The sequence below is a fragment of the Catharus ustulatus genome, chromosome Z, assembly GCF_009819885.2.
Source record: "Catharus ustulatus isolate bCatUst1 chromosome Z, bCatUst1.pri.v2, whole genome shotgun sequence".
Lineage (NCBI taxonomy): Eukaryota > Metazoa > Chordata > Aves > Passeriformes > Turdidae > Catharus > Catharus ustulatus.
The window spans coordinates 32,768,619-32,781,279 of NC_046262.2; the positions used below are offsets into that span (position 1 = coordinate 32,768,619).

The following is a 12,661-nucleotide window of genomic DNA, read 5'->3' on the forward strand; positions in this document are numbered from 1 at the left end:
GTGTCCCGGTTTAAAGGGACAGTATTACCAGGAAAAGGGAATTCAGGAACTCGCAGGCACAAAAAAGGTATAGGTTGGGAATAACAGTTCTTTACTGAAACATTTATAAGACAAACAAAAACAGCATCAGCTATACGAAAGAAAAAAAAACAGTGACAGAACAGAACGGAATTCAGTCCCAGTCCCTTTTTTTTCAGTCACCGATGACTCTCCGATGGATCAGGGCGGGCGGCTTCTTAGTCGCGGCTGCTGCAGGGGCAGGGGAGGGGGGCCAGGTGGCCTCACCACCCCAGGTGGAAGAAAAGGGTGAGAGGAAGGAAACTCTGCTCACCGTGGGCGTCCCAGTTCCCAGTTGTTCAGAGGAAGCAGAAAGCTTTAGCAGTCCAAATCCAAGAAGCCTGATCCCAACAGGAGAAACGGAACCTCTCTCCTCGAGTTCGGCCGGCGAGCTGTGTAGTTCTCCTACCCCCCCCCCCGTGTCCTCTTACTTGCGGAACACAAAAGCAGGACTCCACCTTTCCCTAATGGGCCATCATTGCTTCAGCAGTCCTTTATCTCCAGCTCTTAACGGCTAATAGGAGAGCCATCCCGGCTAGCTTAACATAATAATGGGAAAAATTTCTAAACCTCGCCAACCCACAACATTATCCACCCCAAATTTTTTCCATGCTAACATACTACATTAAATTAGAGCCTTTAAATTACATACATACATGCAGTTACAGACACAGTATCATAGGTAGTTCACCCCAGAACAAGGTCTCCTTGGGGTATGCATCGGGTTTCTCCATCCTTTTGCATCACCCACCAGGTACAACCTGGTCCTTGAGCAAAAACCACCCCACGGACAGGATTGTCTTTGCTGGAGGCAGAGTTCACCCAAACAGTTTTCCCTAGCATACCTCTCATGTGTACCACTGGAACCTTATCCCCATCTGGTGTTCCCAAGAGCTCAGATTGGGCAGGGCCTGCTCGGTTAGTGGAACCTCGGGTATTCACTAACCATGTGGCCTTTGGTAGATTACTTTCCCAGTTCTTGAAAGTCCCCCCACCCAGTGCCTTCAAGGTGGTTTTAAGCAGGCCATTGCACCGTTCGACCTTCCCAGCTGCAGGTGCATGGTAGGGGATGTGGTACACCCACTCAATGCCGTGTTCCCTAGCCCAGCTGTTTATGAGGCTGTTCTTGAAATGAGTCCCGTTGTCTGACTCAATTCTCTCAGGGGTGCCATGCCTCCAAAGGACCTGTTTCTCAAGGCCCAGGATGGTGTTCCGAGCAGTGGCATGAGGCACAGGGTAGGTCTCCAACCATCCGGTGGTGGCTTCCACCATGGTCAGCACGTAGCGCTTGCCTTGGCGGGTCTGAGGCAGTGTGATGTAGTCAATCTGCCAGCCCTCCCTGTACTTATATTTGGACCAACGCCCACCATACCAGAGGGGCTTCACTCGCTTGGCCTGTTTGATGGCAGTGCACGTATCACAGTCATGGATGACTTGAGAGATACTGTCCATGGTTAGATCCACCCCTCGGTCTCGTGCCCACTTATACGTGGCATCTCTGCCCTGATGACCTGAGGCGTCATGGGCCCATCGAGCCAGGAACAATTCTCCCTTGTGTTGCCAATCCAGGTCTATTTGTGACACCTCTATCTTTGAGGCCTGATCAACCTGCTCGTTGTGTTGGTGTTCCTCATTAGCCCGACTCTTGGGGACATGGGCATCCACGTGACGAACTTTCACAGGTAGCTTCTCTACCCGGGTGGCAATGTCTTTCCACTCGTCGGCAGCCCAGATTGGTTTTCCCCTACGTTGCCAGTTTGCCTTTTTCCATCTTTCCAGCCAACCCCACAGGGCATTGGCTACCATCCACGAGTCAGTATAAAGGTAGAGCTTTGGCCACTTCTCTCTTTCAGCAATGTCCAGGGCCAGCTGAACAGCTTTGAGTTCAGCAAATTGACTTGATCCACCTTCTCCTTCAGTAGCTTGTGCAACCTGTCGTGTGGGGCTCCATACGGCTGCTTTCCACTTCCGGTTCATTCCCACGACGCGGCAGGAGCCGTCGGTGAAAAGAGCATAGCATGTTTCATCTGCTGGCAGTTGGTTATACGGTGGGGCTTCCTCAGCGCGGCTCACTTGTTCTTGCTCCTCATCATCGGCGAGACCAAAATTTTCACCTTCTGGCCAGTTCGTAATTATCTCCAAAATCCCAGGGCGATTTGGGTTTCCGATGCGGGCGCGTTGCGTGATGAGGGCAATCCACTTGCTCCATGTGGCGTCGGTGGCGTGGTGGGTAGAGGGAACCTTTCCTTTGAACATCCACCCCAGCACTGGTAGTCGGGGTGCCAGGAGGAGTTGTGCTTCCGTCCCAATCACCTCTGAGGCAGCTTGGACTCCTTCATAGGCAGCCAAGATCTCCTTCTCTGTGGGAGTATAGTTGGCTTCAGACCCTCTATAGCTCCGGCTCCAGAATCCCAGAGGTCGGCCTCGAGTCTCCCCAGGCACCTTCTGCCAAAGGCTCCAGGACAAGCCATGGTTCCCGGCTGCAGAATAAAGCACATTCTTTACCTCTGGTCCCGTCCTGACTGGGCCAAGGGCCACTGCATGAGCGATCTCCTGCTTGATCTGGGCAAAGGCTTGCTGTTGCTCAGCACCCCAGTGGAAATCGTTCTTCTTACGGGTGACCAGGTAGAGAGGGCTCACAATCTGGCTGTACTCAGGAATGTGCATTCTCCAAAAGCCTATGGCACCTAGGAAAGCTTGTGTTTCCTTCTTGCTGGTTGGTGGAGACATTGCGGTGATCTTATTGATGACCTCAGTGGGGATCTGGCGCCGTCCATCTTGCCACTTTACTCCCAGGAACTGGATCTCTCGGGCAGGTCCTTTGACTTTGCTCTTTTTAATGGCAAAGCCGGCTCTCAGCAGAATCTGGATGATCTTTTCTCCTTTCTCAAATACCTCCACTGCCGTGTTCCCCCACACAATGATGTCATCGATGTATTGCAAGTGTTCTGGAGCCTCACCCTTTTCCAGTGCAGCCTGGATCAGTCCATGACAGATGGTGGGGCTGTGTTTCCACCCCTGGGGCAGACGATTCCACGTGTACTGCACGCCCCTCCATGTAAAGGCAAACTGAGGCCTGCACTCTGCTGCCAGAGGAATGGAGAAAAATGCGTTGGCAATGTCAATGGTGGCATACCACCTTGCTGCCTTGGACTCCAGCTCGTACTGGAGCTCCAGCATGTCCGGCACGGCAGCGCTCAGTGGTGGAGTCACTTCGTTCAACGCACGATAGTCCACAGTCAATCTCCATTCTCCATCAGACTTGCGCACGGGCCAGATGGGGCTGTTGAAGGGTGAGTGGGTTTTGCTGACCACCCCTTGGCTCTCCAGCTCACGGATCATCTTGTGGATGGGGATCACAGCATCTCGATTCGTCCGGTACTGCCGGCGGTGCACTGTTGAGGTGGCAATTGGCACTCGCTGCTCTTCCACCTTCAGAAGTCCCACTGCAGATGGGTTTTCTGACAGTCCAGGCAAGGTGTTCAACTGCTTAATGCCCTCTGCCACTACAGCAGCTATTCCAAAAGCCCATCTGTATCCCTTTGGGTCTTTGTAGTAGCCACTCCTGAGAAAATCTATGCCTAGAATGGGCGGTGCCTCTGGGCCAGTTACAATCGGATGTTTCTGCAACCCCTCTCCTGTCAGGCTCACCTCAGCTTCCAGCAAAGACAATTCCTGTGATCCCCCCGTCACCCCAACAATGGAAACACGCTCTTCCCCCACATGTTCTGATGGTATTAGAGTGCATTGTGAACCAGTATCAACTAATACCCTGTATTCTTGTGGTTCTGATGTGCCAGGCCATCGGACCCACACCATCCAATAGACTCTGTTATCCCGTGCCTCTCCCTGGCTAGAGGCAGGGCCCCTCTAGCCCTGGCTATTACTCCTTTCCTGAACATACATAGTGGAGGTTCCTTCAAGTGGGTCTGACAGATCATCCTCCCTTCTGTAATGCCCAGCACCTTGGTCATGGGAGGTTGAGGCTACCTTCACTTTAGTGTAACTCCCTCGGTTAGCATTTCCCTCCCTGAGTTGACGCACCCGTGCTGCCAAGACAGAAGTGGGTTTCCCATCCCATTTTCCCATATCTTCCCCATGGTCACGCAGGAAAAACCATAGGTCAGCTCGTGGGGTGTACCCTCTTCCACTAGCTGGGGGGCGTTGGGCTGTAACCTTGGGGTATGAGGCTCGCACTGGTGCTGCTTTGATCTTCCTGATCTCCTCCCTCATCTCACTTATGTCACCTCTCATCCCCCTCACCTCCCTGATCTCCTCCCTCATCCCCCTCATCTCTTGGACCACGGAAGAAACCTGGGCCTGCACTACGCCATTCATCATACTGTGAAAATCCCTAAGCTTGTTAGCAACAGAGCTCACTGTTTCTCGGTGCTCATCAGCATTAATCATTGCGATGAAGGTGGTGTATTGAGATGGCCCTCGGTTTGCCAGGTTCCACAGCATGTGACCTGTGCACCTGACCTTGTCAGGGTCATTGTCATGCTGTCCATCCCTCCCAAAGAGTACCTCCAGTACCGCCACCTCTCTCAGCTGTTGAATCCCTTCCTCAACGGTTTTCCAATGAATTCTATTATGGTACTCCTGCATTCTTTCTTTGTTGACAAACCTCTCTCTTACACTCATTAAAAGCCGCTCCCAGAGGGGAAGTGGGCCTGGCTCCCTTACGAATATTTGGTCCACACCTGAGTCCTGGGACAAGGATCCCAAATTCCTTGCCTCTGTACCATCCAAGTGCACACCTGTACCCATAAGGTCCCAGACCCGAAGTAACCAAGTTGTCAAAGCCTCCCGGCCCCGTCGTGCAATATCTTTCCGCAGATTGCGGAGATTTTCATAAGACAGGGACTCAGTGATGATTTCAACCTCTGGCTCCCCTGCTGGTTGTGAGGGCCCTCCTCTCTGGTCCTCTTTGTCTAGGTGCCTTGCTTTCATTTTAGACTTCCTAGTTTCTACAGGGGCGACTGCTGCTGGCTGTGAGTGCCCTTGCAATTCAGCTGGACCCTGGGCAGATGTAACACCTATGGGTTCCACTACAGCATCACTGGATTCTCCCCCTTTATGGCAGGGCTTGTCACCAGCTGGGGAGAGGTACTCCTTCATCATCTGGCCCATCTCACTCATCTGCTTCACTAGAAGCCCCACCCACTCCGGCTGGTTTCTTTCTGAGATGGGCTGTGGGGCAGGGTCAGGCTCTGGGGCAGCATCCCTAGTCTTTGGGGCAGGGTCAGGTTCTGTGGCAGCATCCCTAGTCTCTGGGGCAGGGTCAGGCTCTGTGGCAGCATCCCTAGTCTCTGGGGCAGGGTCAGGTTCTGTGGCAGCATCCCTAGTCTCTGGGGCAGGGTCAGTCTCTGTGGCCGCATCCCTAGTCTCTGGGGCAGGGTCAGGCTCTGTGGCAGCATCCCTAGTCTCTGGGGCAGGGTCAGGCTCTGTGGCAGCATCCCTATTTCCTGGAGTAGGTATCAGAGTTGTTATCCAGCTCAATCCCCTGTTATCTCTTAATGTTAAATAGGACAAGCCTATCAGTAACACCAGCCACTGTACGATATCATTAGCATTCAGAGGAAATCTGAACCCTTCAAAAACTGGTGGGGTAGACCCAAAAATTTGGGTGAGGGGTTGGGAGAAAATTTCCCCTGGTGTTATTCCCTCACAGTAGGTGCCATTATTAAAGTAATCCCAAAAACATGCATTTAGTGTGTGGTATCCCTGAATCCATGTACCCGCCGTCCAAAGGAAGTTAAAAATCCATGAATTCCTCACCTTATCAACCCATAAAGCAAGTTCGATAACAGTTACAGTAGCCTTAGTTACAGGGCCCATGCTTATGTAAGGGTTTGCAAATGGGAGATATACATGTATGAACACGTGCAGCCCAAACCAGATTAAACTGGACCACATGTTGCTAGCACACACAAAAAAAAAACAGTCTCAGGCAACCGAAGAACTGTTATTCCTTAACCTCGTGCCACACGTTCGGGCGCCAAGATCTGTCCCGGTTTAAAGGGACAGTATTACCAGGAAAAGGGAATTCAGGAACTCGCAGGCACAAAAAAGGTATAGGTTGGGAATAACAGTTCTTTACTGAAACATTTATAAGACAAACAAAAACAGCATCAGCTATACGAAAGAAAAAAAAACAGTGACAGAACAGAACGGAATTCAGTCCCAGTCCCTTTTTTTTCAGTCACCGATGACTCTCCGATGGATCAGGGCGGGCGGCTTCTTAGTCGCGGCTGCTGCAGGGGCAGGGGAGGGGGCCAGGTGGCCTCACCACCCCAGGTGGAAGAAAAGGGTGAGAGGAAGGAAACTCTGCTCACCGTGGGCGTCCCAGTTCCCAGTTGTTCAGAGGAAGCAGAAAGCTTTAGCAGTCCAAATCCAAGAAGCCTGATCCCAACAGGAGAAACGGAACCTCTCTCCTCGAGTTCGGCCGGCGAGCTGTGTAGTTCTCCTACCCCCCCGTGTCCTCTTACTTGCGGAACACAAAAGCAGGACTCCACCTTTCCCTAATGGGCCATCATTGCTTCAGCAGTCCTTTATCTCCAGCTCTTAACGGCTAATAGGAGAGCCATCCCGGCTAGCTTAACATAATAATGGGAAAAATTTCTAAACCTCGCCAACCCACAACACACGGGAAGAGAAGAAACTTTGTGAAACAAGCAGTAATGGGTGGTGACCTGATCTCTGCAGCTTTTATTTATTTTCTATTTAAAGTAAGTTTTGCTGCTTGTCTGCTCTTCAACCCTACTACGGTCTTTCCATTTCCCAGTATTCTTCTGTGAATTGACAACTGAGCAAAAGAGACTGCTTCACCAGTATATTGAAATAGAAGCACTTGTAATTCTGAGAGAAGAAGTGTCAAGCAGGAGGAGAACCAAAACGATTCAAGCTACAAAACTAGTAGAAATGTCAGAAAATATATTGAAAATGTAACAATGAAAGTAGATGTCAAGGAGGATGAGTTGCAGCAGAGTAGAGATTTGAAGTGATGTATAGTGGAAGATACTGAAGGATGTTGTCAAATTTATTAAGGAAAGTTTTTACTAGTGGTATTATTTATTAAAAATGCCTTATCTCACTAACAGTAAAAGACAGTGATATTTCCAATTTACCTGTTGGATTTTATGGAGATTTTTTCTCCCTCGCAGTTCCCTATTTTAAGTCGTTTGTTTAAATGGAAGAATAAACTTGATAGTGTTTTCAGTCAGGTTGCTTGTTAATACTATTGCTATTTTCTTTCTGATATAACTGCAGTGTATATGTGTGACTCTTGTGTTTGATTTCTTCGAGAAATGCTTGATTCAAGATTTTTAAATGGCTATTAGGAATACAAAGAAGGGAAGGACTAGAAGACAAATCGTATTTGAAATCTTAATTTCTGTCTACTTTTTATACATTAACACATTTTTTCCCCCATGTTTTGCTTTGTTTAAAACATGCCTTTTCATTTATTCAGAGAAAATTCAGAAAAAGGTCAATTTTAGGCAATTAAAATATAGGAGGAACTTTTAAACAAATATGTTACATAGATTATTCTATACTGAATTTTGTTTCACAGGTTCTGATTTATATAAATTGAAGGCTACATAGCATTTTTTTGAGACAGTCATGATCCTAAAATGCATCCTAATTCTGCAGTCTTTAACAGTTGTTTGCTACTGGAACAACTTCATTTAGTGTAAAATGCTTGGTTATTGCTGAAAGCTTTAAAGATACAATGCAATGTAATAATATAGGTGATAGAATGGAGGCAAAGAATATTGAAAAATAAACTTTAGGGCTGAAGTTCACTACTTACAGGTATGCTGATTTGGTTTATTACTTTGCAAGTCTCAATCCTTCCTACTGAGAAGTTTTAAACCAAATTTAAGTTGTAGGCTTGTTGTGTGTACTGTACCTCAACTTAGAAGATTAATTGATATCTCTCCATTTTTTCATTATATTTACTACAAAAGGTAGCACAAAAATGGATTTTGATTGTGAGAGCTTGTATCTGTGACTGTATCAAAAAAGGAGACAAGAACAGTCAACACATGTTAATGATCTAGTGTTCCTTGAATGTTTTTTAATCATGCAGATAAAATTTTACAATATATGCATCCTAAATCATTGTTTCAGCTTCACCTTTTATCATTGTTTTTACAGTACCAAACTGTGTTGAATATGTACTTTTGAAACTCAAGTGGCAGTCTAATATAATACTTTCATAACAAGAAGTATAAGTGCTCCTTGAATTTTGAGCTGTATATGTATTGGTTTTAAAATATAAGATAAAGTTTCTTTTGTCTCCCACAGTTAACCACAATCCAACCTTGTTCATGCCTTTATTCACAACAGGAAGAAATGGTCTCTGCCTTTGCCTTGGCATCTTAATTGACAGATCCTTTTCTTTAGCTTGATTGCATATTGTGACTTAAAATGTTTGGCGTTTTTGTGGGGCTTTTTGTAGCTCTCATTTTGCAGTACAGTGAAACAATCTCATCTTTGTAATAATCAACTTTGCCCTTATAAAACTGTTGTTTTTAAGTGCTTAAATAATACAGGAAAAAACCCTTACTGTTGCACTGTAAAAAATAAAATAGAAAAAATATGCCCCCATCATCACCTTAAGATACAAAATAATATTACTTGTATAGACTTAAGGGTATATGAAATTTGGTGAGTGTGATGGCATAAAAGTAAGGTCAGGTAGGGTAGAGTGGCATGGAGTAAAAATAATAGACTTGCTTTGAATTCTTTATTCATAATTTCTAAACAGCTAAGAATAAAATTAAAATATTAGATACTTTTTTTTAAACTTATTCACAGTTCAACAGCAATCAGTAAAGAGATATTTTGGTATTCATGTACTTTCATAAAGTAAGCTTATTAAAGGAGTAATGTTTAATTTCTTAGCTTTATCAGTTCAGATTTTAATCCTGTATATTTTTATCTTCTTAGTGGCATATACCACAGAGACATCCAAATTAGCCAATTACGTTCAAGGTCAGCTGGAACTAAACAACTCTTTAACATCACTTCTTTGTATTAGATGAGGTGCATCATTTGCTCTGATTCCTTATTCTTTGAAGAAAAACTTTTACAAATGCTAAACAGGTATCAATAACAGACATATTTTTAATTGCTGATACCAGCTGGTCTTAATCAAGTAAAGTATTTTTGTTTCCCATAGATATATAGGAATATATTTACTTCCTTTTAGGTATATTAGTGCCTATGTATTTTTAAGGTTCTATTTATGGAATAAGTTCTATAAATTGTTAATTAATAGCTCCAGTGCAATAGATGTTAAATCATATTACATGATACTGATATGCCTCAACATAGACTTCAATACTTGTTTTAGAAGAAGGTACCATAAATTTTGGGTTTGTTTAATCTGTTGAGTTTAGTGAAGCTGCCATTAATTTATGACAGAGTAAGTGAGGGGAAAAAAAAATTGTCCAAATGCTTTGATAACACTCAAAAAAGATGTTTTCTGGTGGGAAGATTTGGAATGTTTGTTTTCAGTACCTATGTCATTCAAATCATACATACATATTCTTTGTCCAGAGTATCCTTCATGAAACAGATATATCTGAATCCATTAGATTCAGATGAAGATTGGGAATTTTCTGTTTGTTAGAATGGATGTTTTCCCTCAGCAGGCTCTCAGTTCAGATGAATTTGAGGTGAAGGTGATACATAATTTTCTGCTTTTCATTTCTTCTCGTCTTCATATATTTATAGCCACATACTTTCTCTGAAAGACCATTTCAAATATTTACAAAATTTCTTTTATGAGTACTACTACACATATCTTGTGAGTGAGTTTTACAGTTATTTCTGAAAATGCTGCAGTATTCTCACTTGGAGAAAGGTTAGAAGACTTCACTTACGTGAGGAACACCAAGTGATTTTCATGCTTCTCAGAAAGATTGCAGTAACAGTAAGAACACTTACTGTTCTAAGAAATAGAATTTGATCTAGAAATAGGATTTGAGGTTTTTTCTTTGACATCGTAAGTTGAAAAGATGGCTAGAATTTGGATGCACTAGGGATACTGTTGATTCTAAAAACTTGTTTCTTTGAGAAGAAACTGCATTTCTGTGCATTGCCTGATAAAATACAAGGCCATTCCTTAAAGAAAGCAGTGTAGCTGATTACCACTAGCATCTAACTTAACAGAGAACTTATTAATGAAGTTTACCATGTTAAAGAGGAGCAAGCTCTCTTCTGAATAGGTTAGAAAATAAAATTCATAATTCGTTAATTAAATGTGGGGGTTTTTTTAAAACATTTATTTATAAAGTAGGTAAGAATGGATTAGTGTTGTCATCTGCTCTGTTCTTAGTTGAAAGAATGGTAAGTTGAAAGAGGTAATGTGTTTTCTTAGTAGAATAAGTTCCAGGTTAAAGAGATTTGTCAGGTATTTCAATTTGTGTTAACACTATTTGTAAAATAAGTAGAACTGTTCATTCTGCTCTGTTGCAGAACTTCCACTACTGCTAACTTCTTAGTCTTCAAAGATTTAGGTTAGCTAGAAACTTGTCATAGAGCTGATTCTTTGTGCTTTTTTCTTTTTAGGTTGCTATACACTGTATGTGGAATTATTTATGGGAAGTGATAGTCTTCCTTCTAGGAGTTGCTGTCTCTGCATAATAGGAAGTCACATAGATAGCACACAGTTGTGGGCTAAACCCAAGAGATCTTTTTCGCAAACAAAAGAGAACACAACCTAGATAAAGTTCTGCATTTTATTACTATTTGTGAATCTGTATCTCAGATCTCTGAACTTAAACTTCACTTTAAATTTCATGCTTCTGTGGTTTGTTCAAGGAGTTAGATTCATTGAATTGTAGGAAATCCTGAGTTGGAAAAGACTCACAATGATCATCAAGTCCAACTCCTGACCCTGCACAATAATCCCAAGAGTCACACCATGTGCCTGAGAGCATTGTCCAAATGCTTCTTGAACTCTTGTCAGGCTGGTTTTGCGACCAGTTCCCTGGGGAGCAGTGCCCAACAACCCTCTGAGTGAAGAACTTGTTCCTAGATAGGTTTTTAAATCTATGTATTTCCTTTGTTCTGTGCATAGAACATTCAACAGTATTAGCATTTGTCTGGAGGGACTGAAGTCAGTACGTGGCTTTTAGATGTGTTTTTGTGTGGTAGTCATCAGTTGACAGCCAAGCAACTGTCAACCAAGTTGCTGAAGGTCTGCCTTAATTTTTCTGAGTCAAGCTTTCTGGAAAATAAGTAAGTAATGACTAGAGTGGGAGGAAGAATAAAATTAAAATGTGTGGTTATGAACTCATTGTATGTTTGCATTAACATGAAGGTCAATGCAACAATTCAAAATATTATAAGTCACACAACCATAATTTAATTGGAATCTCTTATTTTGAAAGGATATCATCATTACTGTTGTGTTTCTGTTTAATTTCTCTGCATTTCCTGTTCTGTCCAGTCTAACAAGTTGAATGTCAGTAATAGTTAATTTTTGAGCAATTTTAAGGTTTTACATTGGAATTTGAACATGTATTTGCACCAGGTGAACATTTTTTCCCTTAAATTATGACACTATACAATAATTTATTGGTTGGTATTAAGAATATTATTCAGGTATATTATTTACTACCTTTATATAGCAAGAAAATGATAAACATTAGAAGAAGAATTAAAGTACAGTAATTTCACGAATACAAGCCGCACCAATTTGACTAAGATTTTGCTCCTAAAACGGAAATGCGGCTAATAATCAGGAGCGGCTAATACAACCTCAGAAGTGCCTGCCAGAGTGCTGAGCCGAGCAGCTGCAAAGTCAGCATTTTGCGATTGTTACAAATCGCTACTCTGTTGCACCGCGGGTGGAGCCTGGCTCCCTGCAGGCAGCACGGGGGGCGGGGAGAGAGGCGGGAGAGCTCTCTTTCCTCCTCTGCCACAGCCCAGGGGAGAGACGGGGGGGGCCCGGCGCCGCCATTGCCGCGGCCCGGGGAGGAGAGGGGGGACCCGGGCCGCCCCTACCGCGGCCCGGGGAGGTGGGGGGGAAGCCCGCACCGCCATTGCTGCGGCCCAGGGAGGGGGGGGGAAGCCCGCGCCGCCATTGCTGCGGCCCGGGGAGGGGGGTGGAAGCCCGTGCCGCCATTGCTGCGGCTCGGGGAGCCGACGGGACCCCGCGCTGCCATTGCTGCGGCCCAAGGAGCGGGGGGAAGCGCGCGCCGCCATTGCTGCGGCTCGGGGAGCCGACGGGAGCCCCGCGCTGCCATTGCTGTGGCCCGGGGAGGGGGGGGAAGCGCACGCCACCATTGCTGCGGCTCGGGGAGCCGACGGGAGCCCCGTGCAGCCATTGCCGCGGCTCGGGGAGCCGACGGGGTGCTTTGTCCCCGCCCGCCACCGCCGCAGCAGGAGCGGGGAAACTCCGTCCCTGCCCGCCGCCAGCGCCACGGGCGCGGGAAAGCTCCGTCCCCGCCCGCCGCCGCTGCCGTAGGAGCAGGGGAAGCTCCGTCCCTGCCTGCCACCACGGGGCAGCACCGACCCGGGGTGACCGAGCCCAGTGGCAGCGGCGACCGGCCCCGAGCGGCAGCACCGGGCTGGGCCACCTGGC

General features: G+C 45.7%; 1 protein-coding gene across 9 annotated transcripts in view; it reads left to right on the top strand.

Annotated features, from left to right (window-relative positions):
- The window catches only part of CCDC171 (coiled-coil domain containing 171), a 184,417-nt gene that overhangs the window by 92,544 nt on the left and 79,212 nt on the right, over positions 1-12,661 (top strand). Inside the window, exon 21 of one of the 9 annotated variants that reach the window (XM_033085315.2) lies at positions 6,845-7,325. The exons of the other annotated variants lie outside the window; for them this stretch is intronic. Coding sequence (XP_032941206.1) covers positions 6,845-6,862 — 18 coding nt within the window. The 3' untranslated portion in view covers positions 6,863-7,325. Of the gene's footprint in view, positions 1-6,844; positions 7,326-12,661 lie in introns of those variants that run through there. 9 annotated transcript variants of the gene reach the window in all.